This window comes from Nycticebus coucang, chromosome 22, assembly GCF_027406575.1.
Source record: "Nycticebus coucang isolate mNycCou1 chromosome 22, mNycCou1.pri, whole genome shotgun sequence".
Taxonomy (NCBI): domain Eukaryota; kingdom Metazoa; phylum Chordata; class Mammalia; order Primates; family Lorisidae; genus Nycticebus; species Nycticebus coucang.
This window is the reverse complement of record NC_069801.1, coordinates 12438822-12457756: the sequence shown is the minus strand read 5'-3', so window position 1 is coordinate 12457756 and position 18935 is coordinate 12438822. Positions and strand designations below refer to the sequence as shown.

The 18935-nt window shown below is 47.9% G+C and overlaps 1 protein-coding gene across 1 annotated transcript in view; it reads right to left on the bottom strand.

The window, feature by feature from the left end:
- The window catches only part of PADI4 (peptidyl arginine deiminase 4), a 34067-nt gene extending 16711 nt beyond the window's left edge, over positions 1-17356 (bottom strand). Inside the window, exons 1-5 of the mRNA XM_053576174.1 lie at positions 17231-17356; positions 6617-6797; positions 4096-4162; positions 2615-2682; positions 1516-1633 (exon numbers count right to left, since the gene is read on the bottom strand). Of these exons, the coding sequence (XP_053432149.1) occupies positions 1516-1633; positions 2615-2682; positions 4096-4162; positions 6617-6797; positions 17231-17325 (529 nt within the window). The 5' untranslated portion in view covers positions 17326-17356. The remainder of the gene's footprint in view (positions 1-1515; positions 1634-2614; positions 2683-4095; positions 4163-6616; positions 6798-17230) is intronic.
- Positions 17357-18935: the final 1579 nt, after the last annotated feature.

Here is an 18935-nt window from a genome sequence, read left to right as displayed (position 1 = left end):
GTTCCCGCTTCTGGAACCTGGAAAGCTGAGAGCCACCTACAACAACGACTAGCCCAGGGCAGGTGCTCCATGACAGTGTGTGCAGTGAGTGAGTGACAGGTCTCTAGGCTGGTCCTGAGCAGGAAGTACAGTTTGGAACCACCACAAGGAACACCCAACAAAGGTGGAGGGAGGCTGAAGCGATATTTTCTGATGGGCCAACCAATCATCAAGGGGTTAAGGCTTTGGGGTGGACTTGGTTTGAGCCCTGGATCTGTGTGAGTGTGGGAACATGAGGTCAGCTGTTGGTATCTCTGTTCCTCAGAGGTAAGACCGGAGCAAGAACCCATCATAGGGTTGTTGTGAGGATAAGGCAAGGTGCTAAAAATTCAGCACTTATTTCCATACTTGGTCCCCTGGAAGCCCCCACAAAAGGCAGCTGTTTTGGTTATTACTGGGTGCCAAGCTCTGTGCAGAGGTTGTCCCCTGGCATTGGGTCAGGCCAACCACATGCAATTTGAAAACGAGTCAGTTTCCATATTGTTCTAGCAGCTCCCCAGGGACACCTGTAAGTGCCTTAGTCCCTTAGCACCCTCCTCCAGTACAGGTAGGTCATATGTTTTTCCCCTGGGCCACCCTTCAGCAGACCAAACATGTGCCTGCAGAGACCCTGTACCTACCACTGTTCTTGTGCCCCTAAACCTTCTCAAGATGTCTAGAGTTCAAATGCTGAGTCTGTTACTTGTTAGCTGTGTGACCTTGGGCAAATTGCTTAACTTCTCCATGCCTTGGTGTCCCCATCTGTAAAGCTTCTGGTTGAAGGAGCAAATGAGTTAATCATTCTGAAGTGCTCAGGGCAGTGTCTGAAAGTCTCTGACATAAATTTGAAGCAAGCTTTCATTTGAATTATTTTAGGCCCAAGATTTGACCCAAGAGCAGAAGTTTGGCATGGGCAGCTGGCCATGGCATGCAAACTGGAGCCTGTTGGAGACATCGGGATATTCGGCATTGGTCTCAGCTCTTCTCTGACTGATGTGTGACCTTGAGCAGGTCACTTGCCCCCTCAGGACCTTTCTCCATTGCTTCACTTATAAAATGGACAGGCTAACAGGAGCATACTTTCAATAGCCCCTAATTCAGAGTTGTTACAAGGTTCAGGCCACAGGGACAAAAGGGCTTTGTAAAAAGACAAAGCCCAGTCTGCATAGTGGCTCATGCCTGTAATGCCAGCACTTTGGGAGGGTGAGGGAGGAAGACCACTTGAGGCCAGGAGTTGGAGACCAGCCTGGGGAACATAGTGAGAGCCTTGTCTCAACAAAAAATAAGAAAAATTAGCCAGATGTGGTGGTGTGTGCCTATAGTCCCAGCTACACAGGAAGCTCAGGTGGGATCACTTGAACCCAGGAGTTTGAGATTACAGTGAGCTATCATTGTGCTACTGCGCTCCATCCTAGGTGACAAACTGAGACCAAGGCTCTAAAAAGAAAAAAAAAAAAGACAAAGCCCTATTCTCATTACTTCTCAAAGGGTCTTTACCTTTGTTATTAAACACCTTATCATCCTCACAGTCCATGGTGGAAGATTTGGGGTTGTCTTTGTCACAGTTCACCAGCAGGATGGCACCTTGACCCCGAGGGCCCCAGGTCCAGGTTCTCTGTAGACATCAGAGAAGGGGCACACTTAGGAGCCAGCGTGGATCCCGCCAACTCTCGGAAGCAGCGTGACCAACTTTCCCTATCATTCCTTTAACCTTGTGCGATTTACACATCTCACTCCCACGTCAAATGATTCTTTGGTCCCAACAGTGGATTTTTGCCTTTCACTCCAAAATTCATAACCAAATTCACTCCAAAATATAATTCATCCATTTTTTTTTTAACAAAAGGAGCCAGGACAGTACAATTTATTTTAACAGCTTTTAAGAAATGTTGGGTTGCTCTCCCCCGCCCCCGACTCTCTCTCTCTCTCCCCATCTCTCCCTCCGCCCCTTTCCTCTCTCTTTTCTCCCCTCTCTCTTTCTTCTTTTCTCTCCTCCTTGGTGCTGCTCTGCAGCATCCCTCCTTCACCAATAAAAACCTTTCGTACAAAAAAAAAAAAGAAAAAGAAAGAAAAGAAATGTTGGGTTAACAAATCAAATGGAGCTAAATATGTATGTCAAGATTCTAATCTAAATAGCTACTATCCTGTGAACTCTTAATTACTCCCGCCAAAGTGTGGGTACTATTCTTAGCCAAGTACTATCTATTCAAATATTAAAGCAAATTAAATAGTCTCAGCCTATAGGAATCTGATAGTGATGACACCTCCTTTTACAGAAGAGCGTTTGCCCCCTGGGGAATGACTGCATTTTGGGAGGGACGTAAGGGGTGAGTTCCACTGCCGGAGCCGTAATTCTTCTCCTCACTTTGGACCGACTTCCCGACTTTTTTGGGATTTTTTCCCAAAAAAATCCCCTATGATTTTTTTTATTAAATCATAGCTGTGTACAGGGTCTTAATCTTTTTACAGTTCACATCGGATACAGGACACAGACCACCGTTTACACGGTCACCACCAGGGGACGCTCTAGGAGAAGCTGGAGGAACCAGCTAGTAACAAAAGGTGGGTTTGGGGTGTTGGTCCAGTTGAGCCTTACCTGGCCTTTCTCAGCTCTGGTGGGCTTCACTTTGCCCGTGCGGCCAGTGTCTGCACCCAGGGAGATTTCTGAAATCCCGCCATGTAAGAGAAGAAGGTTGATGAGGATTCAGAGTGGGGGGCATCCAGCCTGACCCTTGCACCGAGGGCGGGAGCCACTCTCTCCCTTCCCTTTCGAGACACAGGTTAACAACACCCTCTCCCCTACGTCCGCCAAGAAATCTGGCTGCAATTTGGACAGCAGAGCTGGGGCTTCTGACCACCCTGCTCTCCTTTGGTTGGGAGGAGGTCAGGACTGTGATGCCAGTCAGATCTTGTGTGTCTGGCCATCCCCAGGGATTTCAGATATAATCTCTAGCCACCCTAGTGGGAGGTTCACCCCAATGCCAGGCCTTGGTCCCTGCTCCAGCCCTCAGGGCGAGGGACACCTGGCTTAGGCACCCTGCTCTTCACTAAGTGTTTTGTGAATGCATCGGGGACAAATAGTGGCTTCACACATTCCCTGCTCTGTCCAAATGGCCTGGCTGAGAAAGCATACGTTTGTTTGTAAATCCTTCCTCTCTCATCAGCACATATATAACGTGGACCCGTGTGCCCCACAGCATGAAGAGTGAGCCTTGTCCCACATGAGATTGATCCAGATGACCCTTTAATATATTCATAACCATGCATTAATGTAGGGCCAGGACAGGGCTGTCCCTTATTGGCCTGGACTTCCCTGCTCCATTAACCAGTCGTGTGACTTTGGGAAGTCTGTTTACCTCTGGTGTCTTGGTTCCCCCATCTGTAAAATGGGATTATAATGTGCCAATTTCACTGATTGTTGTAAGGATTGCATAGAAAGTGTTAGCACAGTGGCCGGCAATAGAGTAAGTGCTAAAATATTATTATTATTTAAATATGTATTAATCAAAACATTCATTAGTGAAACCTGAAGATCTCACATGCTATTTATATATTTAATGCGTATTTAAAAAACACTAATATAGTACTGTTCAAATGTGGTGAAGTTAAAAACTGGACTTAATTTAAAGAAGAATATTAGATAAATATGAGTATAGGTAGATTGTTAATATGGTAAAAATGGTGAAGAGGAGATATAAATAATGAAATTTGGGGAAGGCTGCCAATGTTATTGTATAAGACAGTGTCATCATCTATTTTTTGTTATAAATGTTTGAAGAATCAAAAAGATATAGAGATTCATAAATTGAAAATCCACATACCCACTTCCTAATTTGAGAAATAAAATATTAAGATGTAATTAAACTCCCTACCATCTTCCCCATTGTATTTCTTTGTGGTTTACTGACTAGAGGTAGAATATTTATGAACTGCCAGGTGTGTGGCTGGCTATAGACTGTCCTTTGCTCAGTCTAAAATAAACTCCAGATGTAATTTCTCCTGAAGAAACAGGACAACCTGCAGGGTGGGGGGTGTGGAGGGAGAGTGTAGCACTCTGGGATCCTGGTCATCACTTACCCACTCCAGTGAGGTAGAGCATAGCTTGGACTGGTGGGGTCTCGGGTCCATAGTATGAAATCCGAACCTACATGACAGCAGCAGAGCAATCATGACTCCTTTTAGTCATTCAACAAACATTGACTGAACCTCCATTATATGTCAGCTCAGGGCAGGGCACTGGAGAGATCAAGGTGGGCAAGAACTGGTCTCAGCTTACCAGGAGCACCCCCAGATGATGGGACTGGAAGAAGAGCAAAAAGCTCAAATGACTGATGCTACAGAAGAGGGACCTGTGGGGTCCAGAAATGGAGGAACTCCGTCTGCCTGGGGCAGGGTGGGAGTGACAGGGAGGGTGCCTTGAAGAGGTACACTTGAGGTCGATCTTGGGCAGGGAGTAGGGGCTCAGCAGCTGGAGACAGGGTGGAAGGGGCAAGAGAGGGAGAGCACTGGTTATAAGCCACAGAAAGGGCCCAAGAAGAGGCCTGAGAAAGCAGATGTGTAGGGGTCCTATGGGGGTCTGGGGAGTAGGAGCTTAGGACACATGGTCATCTCTTCAGGGCAGGTGCTGTTGAAATGACAAAACACCAACTCCCTTTGCCCAAGGTTCAGAATCCAGGGGACCATGTGAATTTGACCTAGGTCGGCTAGAGGAGGGCAGGGCATCTGGATTGACATATCCATGCAAAAAGGCTGTGGGGAGTTCCCCAAAGCAAAACCAAAGAGCTGCCTCCAAAGGAAGAGGAGCTGCTAAGGGGACACACTGAAGTGTTTGGACCTGTCTTGTGTAAACCTGCAGCCCCCAACCCCCAGGCACCCCTGATGCCAGCCTGTTATGAACTGGGCCACACAGCAGGAGTTGAGGGGGGATGGGGTATGCAGAAGCGAGTGAAGCTTCATCTGTGTTTACAGCTGCTGCCCATCACTCACTCACTGCCTGAGCGCCACCTCCTGTCAAATCAGTGGTGGCATTAGTTCTCAAAGGAGTGGGAACTCTACTGTAAACTGGGCATGTGAGGGACCTGGGTTGCGTGTTCTTTATGAGAATCTAAAGCCTGATGACCTGAGGTGGAGATGCAATGCACTTGCTTCATCCCCAAACCACAATCCCCCAGTTCCCATGAAACTATCCCTGGTGCCAAAAAGATTGGGGCCCACTGTTGTAGACAACGGGGCCACCAAGCGAAATGCCTCAGCCATCATCGCTCCGTCTGGACCACGGCATCAGCCTGTGTCTGGTCCCCCTGACTTCTGCCTGCTCCCTCGTTCCAGTCCAGTCACTACCCTGCAGACAGTGGAATCTTCCTAAAATACAAACGCGGTCCTGTAATTCCCTGGCTGAAAACTGTCTGTTGCCCTCAGAAAATGAGGTCCTGATACCAAGCCCTCTCTACTGGCCCACCCCTCTCTCCTTCACCTTGCAGTGCACCTCCCTTTCTGGCCGTACAGAGCTTCCTTAGTTTCCCCAGCATGTGCTCATGTGTTTCTCATCTGGCGTGTGCATACAGGCCACTGCTTCCACATAGCATGTTCTTCTCTTCCTCCCTCTTAGGTGGGTCATTTGCACCATCCTTCAGCTGGCTACTTCTTCCAGGAAGTTTTCCCTGACAGCCTCCTCCACAACCTGCCTGGATACTCAATGCTCTACCCAGGACTGAACCTGCTTGGTCTATTCTGCTGGGAACAAGTGGCCATTGATCCCAGATATCTGCAGGGAATCCAGAGGGTCCTATTGAGCCCCTCTATGTCAAAGTGGGTATAGTAGATTAGATGGTGGTCCTCAAAAAGATATATCCACATCCTAATCCATGGAACCTGTGAACATGACCTTATTTGGAACAAAATTCTCTTTGCAGATATACAATAAGGATCTTAAGATGAGGGGATCATCCTGCCTTATCCAGATAGGCCTTAAATTCAATGACAAGTGTCCTTGGAAGAGAAGCAGAGGGAGATTTCACAGAGAAGGGGAGGAGGCAACTTGACCACAGAGACAGAGACTGGGGTGGTGCAGTCACAAGTCATGCAAACTGGAAGAGGCAAGACCTAATTCTTCTCTAGAGGCTCCACAGGGACTCCGTCCGTGCTGGCACCTGGATTTCAGACTTCTGTCCTCCAGCACCGGGACAGAATACATTTCTGTGGTTTTAAGTTAACTGTGGCAATTTGCTATGCCACTCACAGGAAATGGACACAGGACCAGGGTTCACCCATCATGATCGTTTGTTTTCCTGTATATTACCTGGTGCCTCCACTTACAGGCTGTAAGCCCCATGAGAGCCAAAACCTCATTTGTCTTATTCATTTCTTCTGTATTCCCAGTGCCTGGTAGTGATTGGCATGTGTTAGGTGCTTTTTAAACATTTGCCAAATGGGTGGATTTAATCACACACACCCCTGGTGGCTCTACATTATCTGTGAGGGTGCTATGGCTCAAACAAGCCATCCCAAGCTTTTCCAGAGGGAAGGAGGCTCTGCCAGGTTGGTGCTGCAGGTCAGGGCAGAGCAGACTATGAGGGGCTGCTGTCCTGCGGATGCTCACCTTTTGGTCATCTGTGCTACTGCTGGCAGCTTTCATTTTCAGAGTTATCTCCAGCTCAGGGTCAAGGGGCCATTTGGAGCAACCTTTGGGATTCTTCTTGGCTGCAGGACTATAGGCGACATCTATGATCACTCCTGGGGAAGCATTGATGCTGAAGGATGTGCAGTTATCAGGGGCAGAGCTGTGGAGGTGACAGAGGGACCCAGTGAGGAAGGGCCTGGCTCCCCAATGCTCTCCCTGGCACTCCTCCTTTCCCAACAGGTGTAAACACCAGACGGCATCCAGTGCTTGTTCTGACCATGGGGAGTAAACACAGTGAGTTTGTCAGAAGGGAAACATGAAGAGAGGCCCCTGACCTGGAGGGTATACATGTCAACTAGAAAAACAGCAGGGGGATGTGCACCCCAAATACTCACACACATGGAGGTATGAATAGGGTGATGTGCACACCCAGCCATTTCCACTACACCAATCTGCACACACAGAACTGTGCACATACAAAAACCTCACAGACTTCTGCTTCTGGAATGATAGTAGACCAGATCCTCTGAAGGATTTTCCTCTTACAAAATAGCTGGATCATGGATAAAATACACTTTTTAAAGCATTGCTGAGCTTAGGAGAAGTAAGGTGAATCCACAAGGACTAGCCTTTTCTGCATGCACTTACGCACACCAAAACAAGCACACACAGTGGTTGAAATGAGGAACACTAAAGACAAAGAGAAGATCTTAAAAGCATCCAGAAAAAAAAGTCAGATTACCTATCCAGGTAATTAGATAGAGTACCTATCTAATCTAAAACAATTAGATTGAAAACAGATGTGTCACAAGATCATGAAATCCAGAAGACAGTTGAATAATATTTTCATCGTATTTTGAGAAAATAACTATTAACCTAGAATTATACACCCCCCGAAGGAGATTTTTTTCAGATGAACTAAAATTGATCATTTAAAATCAAGAGATTCTTTTTTTTCTTTTTTTGGGACAGAATCTCCCTCTGTTGCCCAGGCTAGAGCGCCATGGCATCAGCCTAACTCACAGCAACTTCAAACTCTTGGTGTAAATGATCCTCCTGCCTCCTGAGTAGCTTAGACTACAGGTACTTGTCACAATGGCTGGCTAAGTTTTCTATTTTAAGTAGAAACAGGGTGTCGTTCTTGCTCCAGCTGGTCCCAAACTCTGGGCTCAAGTGATCTGCCTGTCGTAGCCCTAGAGAACAAACCTAGCACCTCAGTGGTGACTAAGAAATCATTTGAGGATCTGGGCAGGGCCCACATTCTCTCACACTGGGGCAAAAAGGAAGGTCCTCCACCTCCTGCAGCTGTGCTGATTAAAGCTCCCGCTTTGGACTACTACCATCTCCACATCTTTCCCAGGTTCTCGTTTGGTCTTTAGCTGCCAATTACTCTGTTTTCCCCCAAGGCTGCAAGAAATGGCTGCTCTGGTATACATTGGAAAGACCCAACAGTCATTGAGATTCTGCCCCTGATGCACAGGAACCTAATAGTGACAACAAGAAGTGTCTAAAAAATTTTTTAAAATCAAAAAGAAATAAATTAAAAAGACAAATAGGCTCGGTGTCCGTAGCACAGTGGTTAAGGCATCAGCCACATACATGGAGGCTGGTAGGTTCGAACCTAGCCAGGGCCTGCTAAACAACAATGACAATTACAACAAAAAAATAGTTGGGAGTTGTGGTGGGCACCTATACTCCCAGCTACTTGGGAGGCTGAGGCAAGATAATCCCCTAAACCCAAGAATTTGAGGTTGCTGTGAGCTGTGACACCATGGCACTCTACCAAAGCTGATGTAGTGAGACCCAGTCTCAAAAAAATAAATAAATAATTAAAAGACCAATAGACTTTTAAAAGGTAGCTAGTGGGATAAGGAGAAAAAATTCAATTACATTTCTATACACCAGCAATAAATAGTTAGAAAACACACAATTTTTTTTTTTTTGAGACAGAGTCTCACTCTGTCGCCCTTAGTAGAGTATGGTGGCATCACGATAGCTCACAACAACCTCAAACTCCTGGGTTTGAGCAATTCTCTTCCCTTAACCTTCTGAGTAGCTGAGACTACAGGTGCCCACACCACAATATCCAGCTAGTTTTTCTATTTTTAGTAGAGACAGGGTCTGGCTCTTGTTCGGGCTGGTCTTGAACTTTTGAGCTCAAGCAATCCATCTGCCTCAGCCTCCCGGAGTGCTAGGATTATAGGCGTGAGCCACTGTGCCCAGTCAGAAAATACAATTTTTTGAAGGCTACGTTGAACAGTTTGATGAGAATATTTCCGATTGTATATGAAACCAGCACATTGTACCCCTTGATTGCGCTAATGTACACAGCTATGATTTGACAATAAAAAAAAGAAAATACAATTTTTAAAAACAGATAAAATTTACAGTAGGAAAGAAATACTGTAGAGTACCTAAGATAAATCTAATAAAGGATATGTAAGACTTTAATGGAAAAAATGATCAGACTTTTTTGAGAGCCAACATAGGAGACCCAAATAAATAGACAGAAATATCATAGATGTGATTAGAAAGGCTTATGGTCATGATGATATGAATCCTCTGCAAATGGATGTATATATCCAGTAGAACACCAGAGGTTTGTTGTGGAAACTTGACAAGTTGATTTAAAAATTTACATGGAAGACCAATGGGCTACGACAGTGAAGGTACTCAGAGGGTGAGGCACTTACTTTACCAGATCTGACTTGTTATAGAGCTATGGAAATTAAGATGAATTGTAACGACTTGAGGCAAGACAAGGAAGAATGCAACTTAAAAGTAATCCCACTTGATCTATGAGAAAAGGCTTGGCACCTGTAGCACAGTGGTTATGGCGCCAGCCACATACACCGAGGGTGGCAGGTTCGAATCCGACCCGGGCCAGCTAAACAACAATGACAACTGCAACAACAACAACAAAAAAAATAGCTGGGTATTGTGGCAGGCACCTGTAGTCCCAGCTACTTGGGAGGCTGAGGCAAGAGAACCGCTTATGCCCAGGAGTTGGAGGTTGCTGTGAGCTGTGGTGACACAGAACTCTACCAAGGGTGACAGATTCTGTCTCAAAAAAAAAAAAAAAAAAGAAAGATAAAGAAAATGGTCTTGCAGACACCAGGAGATAATGGAGACTATATCATAAATGCTAGGACAATTGCTCATCTATATGAAAAATGATTAAATTCTATTAAAAAAATAAAAGGATTAGATGGATCCATTAGATGGATCCTCACACCACACATAAAAATCAGCTCTGGGCAGATAAAGATAGAACTTTGAATATTTTAAAAAGAATATGCAGGAGAACATCTGTATGCTCTTTCTGAAACAAGACACAAAGCCAGTAAACGTGAAGGAAAAGCTTGAAAAATTCAAGTACATGAAAATAAATAACTTCTGTTCATCAGAAGACACTATAAAGTAAAAAGACAATCCCAAGCTAAGGAGAAAATACATTCGGAACACAAAGCTGACAAAGGCTTAGTATGCCCGTGGATGGCACCTTCCCTGGTCAAGCCTTAACATGAGTATAGTTCCATTGGTACCTTGGTTATGAGAGATCTTGGGGCAGAGACATGGCTAACCATACTGGATTTCTGGCCCATAGAAACCATGAAATTATAAATGTTATTATTGTAAGCCACTAAATTTTGAGGCAATTTGTAACATGGGAAAACTAATATAGTATACAAAAAGAAAAAAGAAAAAGAGAGTGGGAGAAAGAGAGAAAAAGACAGGAAGAAAGGTGTGAAGTGGCTTACACTTATCATCGTAGCACTCTGGGAGGCTGAGGTGGGAGGATGGCTTGAACCGGGAATTGGAGGTTGCCGTGAGCTAGGCTGATGCCATGGCACTCTACCCTGGTGCAACAGAGCGAGACTCTGTTTTGAAAAAAAAGAAAAGGAGAATGCTTCTTCCCCTGATTTTATTTTGTTTGCTGTTTGCCCTGACTCTTACACTCATGAAGACAATTTCAGACTCTTAGGTCACAATGGCCATTTAGAGAGCAGCCTTTATTCTGCTCCAAGCATCATCCAGGTCCTTTTCATATTTTAACTCATTTGGTTCTCACCACCACCCTGTAAGGGAGGTACTTTCATCATCCCCATTCTACAGATGAGGAAACTGAGGCACCAGGCAGTTTCAGAGACGAGTCGGAGAAGATGTGATGCTGGAAGAGACTGTAGCTGGCAGGGGCCACTAGCAAAGGGTGGCAGGTGGCCTCTGGAAACTGCAAAAGGGAAGAATGCACTGTCCACTAGGGCCTCCAGGAGGGGCACAGCCTTGGGACGCTTTGGGTTAAGCCCCATGAAACTCATTTTTGGACTTCTGATCTCCAGAACTATAGGGTAATACATTTGAGCTGTTTGAAGGCATTAAGTCTGTGACAGCAGCAATGAGAAGCGAATATGCTCTCATCTCCGTATCGTTTTCTGGGGCTCAGGTCAAACCCTGCTCCCCAGATGACTGGGGTCTGAAAAAGTGGCAGGTAATCAAAAAAACACTGGAACCAAAATCAGTGTCCTCATAAGAGAAAAGAAAAAGCAGGTAACATGTTCTGGTGGAGTAAAAAAAGTCCAAATGCTGATGCCAAATGCCTTACCACTAGCATAGGAGCAGTGAAAGATGAAAATATAAATATTTATTCCCAGATCAAACGGAAAGAGTCACTGGGCAGTTTCACGAAGACGTTAGTTCTCAATCAGAAGTCACATATTCACCCCCTCCTCCTTTTAGGAAGTCAGCACTAAAATTTCTGTCACCCTCCATGACATTTCAGCCTTGGCACCTCCCCCTGTCCTGATGATGATGCCCAAGTTGGCTTTCAAATGCCTGTAGCAGGTGACCAGCTGGTCACCTTTCCCAGTGTGGCTGCCATCTGCATCTGTTTTCACAATCACCCTATGGGTGGGGTGTTGTGTTTATTTTACAGATGAGGTTCAGAGAGGCAGGGTGGCTTCCCCAGATCTGCTAATGGTGGGTCTGGGTCTGCTGACAGCCTGGCCTAATGCTGTTTGCCACCACACTGAGGCTGCAACATTTTCTGTATTTGCCACCTCCTGTGTATCTGGCACTGGGTACCTCTTAAAGACCAGTGGTTCTCAAAGTATAATCCTCAGAACAGCATTATCCCCACCCACCCACCCACCGAATCTGCTAGATATGCAGATTCTCAGGCTTCACCCAGACCTACTGAATTGAACACTCCAGGCCTGGGGCTCAGCAAGCTGTGTTTTAACATGCTTTCCAGATGACCCTGATGCACCCTCAAGTGTGGGAACCACTGCCATAGAAGATGCTAATATGTGTGTGTCAAGTGACCCTGACTTTGAGTAGAATCTGAAGGAACCATGAGTGATGCACAGGGCAGGATAAATAAAGCATTAAGCCTGTGGTGTGTGTTATTGTCATTGCTTTCTCATAAGGAAAAGCCACAGAAGTGGGTGGAATCATTCCAGGATCTGCTGGCTTGCTGAGCCAGAGGCAAGAACACCTAAATTTCTCACTGGAGAGATTAAGAGATGACAGAGTTGGAAGGTAGTGGGACAGGGAGCAGGGCAGAGTGTCCAGGTCAACAGAAGGTGGGGCGGATACAGTGGACAATAGGGAGCCAAGGTAGGTTCTGGAGGAAGGGAGTGGCCCGATCACGGTGATGTCAACAGTAGAGGAGGCTCAGAACTACATGGAAAAAGCTTGGAATGGGGAATAAGAAGTGAGGAAGTAGTCTCAAAAGCCCGTTGAATAATTTAGGGCTGTCTAGGGAAGTCCTAGGAGTCACAGGAAAGGGGAAGTTGGGGTCCCGATTGGAGGGCTGAGAAGACAGAGGCACAAGAAATAGACCCAGATTTAAACCTCGTTCCCACCACTTAGAATCTGAGAAACGCTGAGCAGCAAACCATGGTGTCCATGATAGTCACGGTGCTATTTATTATTCACGCCGCACTGGACACCGAGCTAACCACATTGTTGCACCCCCTCCAACCCAGGTATCTCCATGATGACTCCGGAGTGGGCACTTTTCTCCTATAGAAGAAACCGAGGCTGCAGCGCATGCGCACACTGACAGTTGGGGAGCGCGGCGGTGAGCAGCACGTTAGCGGAGATACCGTCGTGCAGACACCACGGTACAGACGAGCACACCAGGGCTCTCAGCAGTGGTGACACTGGTATCCTGACCAGAGCTCTGCTTGTGCCCAACACCCTGCTAAAATGCACCACCCCACCCCACCCCTAACCCTACCCCATCGTCACAAGTCGGGAGGGAGGCACGGCAGGGGCATTACTGGAGTGGCATGGAAGTGGAGAGGGCAGGCTGTCCCCAGGGTGAGGAAAAGGCAGGTGGCCAGGCCATCCCAGTGGAGGCAGCCCTAGGATGGGGCAAGAGAGGGGACGGGTCAGGGAGGCACTCAGGCCCAGGTGACAGGTGCTGCCCCAAGGACTGTGAGGTCACCCAGGGTGGGGACTGAGAGAGTTAGGGGAGGAGTCCCTAAATGGGAAACCAGCTTGTGATCCAGGATTTTCACCTGGCAATAAAAGGAAGAATTCCTCTTTCATAGGGTTGTCAGGGAAGATATGGGCTAAGGGTATGGCCCCTGGAGACAGATCATGCCCGAGGGGCCTGACGTTGGGAGCCCCTGCCCTGGCGAGGCTGGTAATGGTGAGGCTGGTAATGGCTGACGTCAGGACGAGCAAATGTTTTCTGTATATGTTTCCTCTCTCTCCCTCTTTCCCTTGTGTCCTTCTCCCCTCTCTTGTTGACAAAAGATTTCAAGATAACTGAGTGCCTAGAATGTTCCAGACACGATAGCAGGCACAAAGATGAATAAGATCCTTCCTGTGCTCAATTTTCTTCCATTCATTCATTCATTCAACAAACACATAAAGAACACCTGCTATACTTTTTTCTTTCTTTTTTTTTTTGTTTGTTTGTTTATTTGGGGCCGGGGCTGGGTTTGAACCCACCACCTCCGGCTTATGGGGCCGCACCCTACTCCTTTGAGCCACAGGCGCTGCCCACATGCTATACTTACTATGTGTCAGGCACCATCCTTAAAACACACTCATTGGTTCCTTCAGTTACTCAATCAGCACACACTCACTCACCTCCCACTGTGAGCCAGACTTTGTGCTGGGGACAAAGGTGGGCCGGAGCAGCTGGAGGATCTGGGGTCCTGTTGTGGGCTCCCCCAAGTCCTTCTCGATAAGGACATTACTCTACATTTGCCAAACTCAAATCGTGGGTGTCTCTGTCCCCTCAGCTCACATGGTGGTTTTCCCACAGGTTCCCAGCCTGGCCCCTACACAGACGTGGGTCAGGGAGCAGGATGCTGGGTTGTTATTCCCCTGGGGGGCACAGACCTGTGCCTGTGCGCTGATTCACAGGATCAGGGAGATTGCCAGGGTCAGCATGAACTCCCACTGTAGCACACAGCACAGAGGCCCTCCTGTCTACACCAGCTGGCTGGGCCACAGCACCTGCTTGTGGTTTGCACTCAGGTGTCACCAGCCGGTCTGAGCGGTTTTCCATCCAGTGCTGTCCTGCAGGCTTGAGGCTCAGCTGCCCACAGGAAAACTCCCCCAGGTCATCCCGGAGCAGCAGCAGGCAGCCTCTAAGACAGAGAGTGGCAATGACCTTGAGCAACTTCTGACAGGCTGTGAGACCTTGGCCTCACCACTGACCCTTTCTGGTCTCAGTTTCCTCCTCTGTAATATGAGACTAATGTTTACATGCTTCCTAGGTGGTTCAAGGGCTGCTACGCGGTTAAGTGCTCAGTGGGGGGTGGCTGATAATAATAACAATGAGTGAGAGCCAGCTTGGCCTGTGCCCAGGGCAGAGTTCCCGGCCCAGGGATTCCCAGCAGCACCAGCACCTTTCTGCAGGGTGCCTCTGTTTATCATACACCTCCCTGGTCAAATCGAAACTTAAAGAAAGGCCCTTGTTTCTTTGCTCGAGCCTGGAGGCTCTCTCTTTTGGCCGTGTGTGTGCTGTTTTCCTTCCTTCTCTCAAAGCCTCAACATGAGCCAGGCCTCCCCATCCACCTGGGCACCATGGCCAGAGGATGGGGACAGGAGAGGGCCATGCCATGTGTTTAGTACAACAGGAAAATGAGTATGGGGCTGAATGGCCCTGCCCACCAGGGAGCAGGGCCTAGTGAAGGTCAGCCAACCCCATGGCACTTGGAGACCGTGGTGGGTTTAAGGTCAGACAGTCCTGGGTTCAAATCTCCTGTCTTTGACATCTTTAATCTATGTGACCTTGGGTAGGTATTTCCATCTCCAAAAGCCTCAGTTTACTTATCTCTAAAGCGGGCATGGTAGTGTTTATCTTGAAGGATTTCAACAAGGATTAGAAATTATGACCAAAGGGCCTGGCACAAAACAGCTGCCTCCCTGACCTAAGTCAGAGTGTCCCAGAAAGTCCTTGACAGGTTTTAATATGCATCTCAGGTCAGTACAATTTTATTTGAATGTAATCTACAGATTTCTCAAGGAAAGTCCTTTCCAAACTCAGAATGAAAGTCCCAAGCTGAGTTTTTGACAGCTGCTCTGAAATTGGCGTCTGTAGACCTGTACTCTTGTTTCTGACTAGATGACCTTGTCTGTCTAACCCCTAGGGTCCCTAAGCCTGGGCGCAGAGGGCACAGCTCAAGCAAAGGTACAAAGGCCTGTGCATACTTCGGGTGTCAAGGAAGTAGAGGAGGAGGAAGTGGCCATCCCACCTACTGTTCAGGAAAAGGGTGATGGCTGCATAAGGGGTGGGAGGGAGGTGCTGGCTGGGGCCGCAGCGAGGACAGCAAGGAAGTGACAGGAAGAGAGAATGGAGAGAGGAGGGTCTGGCACCAGGCTGCCTGGTTTGAGTTCTGGTTCTCCCATTAACTAGCTGTGTGGCTTCAGGTGGTTTATCAAACCTCACGGAGCCTCAGTTTCCCCTTCTATAAAACACCTCATAAGCCTGTTAAATGTAGGAAGTATGATATAAATGTTAGCCACTACTCTGAGAACATCCTGGCCCCAGGAGGACAGTGTTCAATATCTGGTTGGGGAAGGTGAAAAGAAAGATTTTGAGGTGCCTGTGAACTTGGAACCCCCATCCTTTCCAGGAGAAATGGGCAGTGCCTTCGTCCTGGCCCAGCCCTAGCCAGCTCCCCGCCCACCTCTCTGAGGTCAGAACAAGCACCTGTGACCTTCATCCGCCATCCTCCTCGCTGAGTAGATGGCTAGCCTGGGCATGCCGAGAGGGCCCCTGGGCTAGCTCCGGCCCTTTTCATTCCCTCCTTGCTTACCAGCAAGCAGCTCATTCTCAGAGGAGTCAGGGGCCCCAAATGATGCCAAGCTATCTCTTTTTCCATTATCACTCAACTTTTTAGTCTTGTACTTCACCCCTGTTGCCCTGGAAGACCACCCCGATATTTATGGCTGTTCTCTGGCTGCTTTGGTTCAAGTGACACTTTCTTCTTTTTTTTTTTTTTTTTTCTGAGGCAGTCTCAAGCTGTGGCTCTCGGTAGAGTACTGTGCCATCATAGCTCACAGCAACTTCCTACTCTTGGGCTCAAGTGATCTTCTTGCCTCAGTTTTTCTATTTTTAGTAGAGACAGGGTCTCTCTTTTGCTCAGGCTGGTCTTGAACTCGTGAGCTCAAGCAATCCACCTGACTCGGCCTCCCAGAGTGCTAGGATTACAGGCATGAGCCACCACACCCGGCCGAGCAAGTGACATTTTCAAGAAAATGTCTCAGACACTCCTGTAGGCATCATTCCAGGACCGCCAATGCCCAGGCTGGGATGGGGGGGGCAGGAGGAGCCACTGGTATTACTGACAACAATGACAGTGACAACCACGCACACTCCTTGAGGGTGTTCCTCAACTGTCTTATTTAACTCAGAGCTTGACACTGGGCTTGGCGCATAGTAGGTACTCACTGGTATTTGTTGAATGGATGGATGAATGTACCAGGGATAGGCCCACTGGGCTAAGGACTCAGCTAATATTTTCACATTCAATTCCTATAACAACCTTATGATGTGGGTATTATCCCCTCCCCTTCCTTCACAGAGGAGGAAACTGAGGCTTAGTTGCCCAAGGACACCCAGCTAGCTAACAGTAGTGCCAAGTTTCCCACCTCAGTCTGTCCAGTGCCAGAGCCCATCTTGTGACCCCAATACTATTACGCCCCACCAAGGGAGGCCTGGCTAAGAGGGATGGGGTAACAAACGATGTCATGAACTGGGTATGGCTCAGGAAGCCCAGGTTCTAGCCTTGCTTCCAGGGTACATTTGCTATGTGACCTTGAGCAAGTCACAGACCCTCTCTGAGCTTCTGTTGCCTTAATGACAAAAGGAAGATGTCTTGTCTACCCCGTAATAATGCACTTGTGGTGATGTCCTGGGGAACCTGCACTTGGACATGGTAAAGAACCCACTGCTGTGAGTCCAGCACCCCCCAGGGCTGCTGGGATCTGATCTCTCCAGCTGCTCCCTTGGCAGTGGCTGAAAGGCTGGAATCAGCGCCAACCATGTGCTCCTGCACCAGCAGAACCGGCTCATCCAACATCACCTGACCTGCCCCCCCAACCCCTAGAAAATCTCCTTCTTACCTGCAAACATCAAGCTGAGTCAAGGTACCCAGCACACACACAGCACGGGTGGGCCACTCTGGGGCCACACGGATCACTGTCCCCTGGGCCATCATCCAGCCAGCTCGTCCCTCTGGCTGTAGGAAGCTCCTGGGCTGGCTGCTTTATACCGCCCAGCAGAGGCCATGAGTCAGCACCTGCGGTCTGGGGCCCAGCAGCTCAACCCTCCCCACTAAGGTCCGGGCGTGGGCTCTCAGTCCCTCCTCTGCCCTGGGTCTGCCCCTCGGACCCCCAGATGGCACGGTTGATGATACCAGCACTAGTGACAAGCTGGCTCTGTCACTTTCCTGGGAAGGGTCAATGGGGAGTGGGTCCTAGTCATCATGGGCAAAGCCCCATCTCTCCTGGTGGCTGTTACATCAAAATCTACCCAGCCCCACCTAATTATGCCAAGTAGGGGTGTCAGAGAGGAGAAGGCAAGAGAAGCAGTGAGATCTTAGTGGTCACAGCCCAGGCTACATATTCCAAGACCACAAGGCTTGGGACAAGTCTCCCCAGCTGGGCTGCCTCTGTCACAGCTCACCTTCTTGGTGTCTTCCCTGTGCTGGGCACCTTTCTCTACACGTCACTTGAAGTAGCTCAGGGCAGCACGCCTGTGAACTAGGTTCTATGAGTATCCTCATTTTATCTTCATAGCAACCTTCTGAAGTTGGTGCCATTATTATACCCATTTTATAGAGGAAGAAACTGAGGCACATGTCATTTTCATTTTATCACAGCTACATTTTACTACAATTCAAGGTGGGTATATATGGGCTTATTATTGCAACCCATTTTACAGAGGGAAAATCAAGGTTCGTAGAGGAAAAGTAACTTGCCCAAGGTGCCACAGCTAGCAAGTGTCAGAGCTGGGAGGGCAAGATGAGCTTCCTGGGCTGGAAGCCAGAGCTCCCTGCATACTTGAGTATGCTGGGCCTCTGGGTGTCATACTAGACAGTGCAAGTGTGGGCCACACCTGCCATGGGGACACTTGCTCAGCCACAGAGCTATAGTTGCACTTGGGTCATTGGTGCTAGGCTGTGCCTGCTAATGGGTGATTAGTGGGGGGACAGACAGTTCCCAGCTGGGAGCACCCAGAAGGAGTGTGCATGGGGATTTGGAGGTTGGAGATTTTGTGTATGTTTTTATTTGTTTACTTTGGCTTTGAACCAGAGAATTTGCCTCATTAATTAAGGGCTAGGCTGTGGGATTAGGCAGGCTTGAGTTCAAATTCTGCTTCATTCCAACATCGCCGGTAGCTGGGTCCTATCATGATGCCCAGGAATAGATGAGACCATTGATGCTCAGAGGAGTTAATGACACTCCCAAGGTGCCACAGCCCCCACAGCGGGGATCTGGATCCAGACCACCTTGTCTGGGTGCAGAGACCCTTTTCTGTATCAGCAGATGATCTGGCCCGGCCTGACGCTCAGATATATCTGCATGACTATTGCACACAGTAGGTCTTTTTTTAAGATTTTTTTTTTAATTAATTAATTTTGATGTTGCAGTTTTTGGCCAGGGTCGGGTTCGAACCTGCCACCCTTGGTATATGGGACTGGTGCCCTACTCCCTGAGCCATAGGCACCACCCCACAGTAGGTCTTAATAGACCCAATTTCTCTGGCCAGTCATATAATTAGAACTAGTTGGAATTTCTTTTTCTTTTCTTTTCTCTTCCTTCCTTC